This window comes from Miscanthus floridulus, chromosome 2, assembly GCF_019320115.1.
Source record: "Miscanthus floridulus cultivar M001 chromosome 2, ASM1932011v1, whole genome shotgun sequence".
NCBI classification, from domain to species: domain Eukaryota; kingdom Viridiplantae; phylum Streptophyta; class Magnoliopsida; order Poales; family Poaceae; genus Miscanthus; species Miscanthus floridulus.
The window spans coordinates 55,281,957-55,282,933 of record NC_089581.1 but is presented as its reverse complement, the minus strand read 5'-3'; the positions used below and the strand labels follow the sequence as shown (position 1 = coordinate 55,282,933).

The 977-nt window shown below is 50.3% G+C and overlaps 1 protein-coding gene across 1 annotated transcript; it reads left to right on the top strand.

The window, feature by feature from the left end:
• Window positions 1–977, top strand: LOC136538856 (protein TPLATE-like). The gene is made up of 2 exons (XM_066530803.1): window positions 1–192; window positions 336–977. Exons 1-2 carry the CDS (start codon window positions 28–30, stop codon window positions 834–836), a joined length of 666 nt encoding a protein of 221 aa, XP_066386900.1. The 5' UTR covers window positions 1–27; the 3' UTR covers window positions 837–977.

Here is a 977-nt window from a genome sequence, read left to right as displayed (position 1 = left end):
TTTCGGCTATGGCCTAGCCTGCCAGCCATGGTGGAATGCACTGGCACATACACATACGAAGGCAGTGGTTTCAAGGCCACCGCTGCTCAGCAGTATGACAGCTCTCCCTTCCTCAGTGGATTGAAGTCAATCTCTTCTAAGCCCTTCCATCAAGTCTGCTCCCATTTCATCCGGACGGTAGCTGGGTTCCAGGTAACCATTGATATGCTGTATCACTTAAAAGGCACCAAATGGTGCATTATTTGTTTCCTATTCATAGCTAGTAAACATTTGAGTTTTTTTTTTGAACCAGAGTAAACATTTGAGTGATGACTAACAACTTACATCTCCTACAGTTATGTTATGCAGCAAAGACATGGTTTGGTGGGTTTGTGGGCATGATGATATTTGGGGCAAGTGAAGTCAGCCGGAACGTTGATTTGGGTGACGAGACCACCACAATGATCTGCAAATTCGTTATGCGTGCATCCGATGAATCCATCACGAGAGAGATCGAATCTGATCTCCAGGGCTGGCTGGATGATATCACCGACGGTGCTGTGGAATACATGCCCGAGGATGAGGTGAAGAGTGCGGCGGCAGAGCGGCTGAAGATCTCCATGGAGAGGATCGCCCTGCTCAAGGCAGCCAAGCCAAAGGTCCCGCCCGCGAAGACCGAGCAAGAGGAGGAAGAGGAGCGAAAGCAGAGCGAGGAACTAGATGGGTTTGGAAACCCCAAGGGCCCCTCGACGCTCTCCAAGCTCACCGCGGAAGAGGCCGAGCACCGCGCTCTCCAGGCTGCCGTGCTGCAGGAGTGGCACCAGCTGTGCAAGGAGAAAGCCATGAAAGCGCAGTGAGGTCGATTTGGACCGTGTGGATCTTACGCGCCTGTATAATTTTGTATTTTTTCTTTTCTTTCGTCTTCCATTTTCTTTGCGTACCTATCCTGCTGATTTCACTCACTGTATACCGTCGCCGATTTGTTCATTGTATTCGCA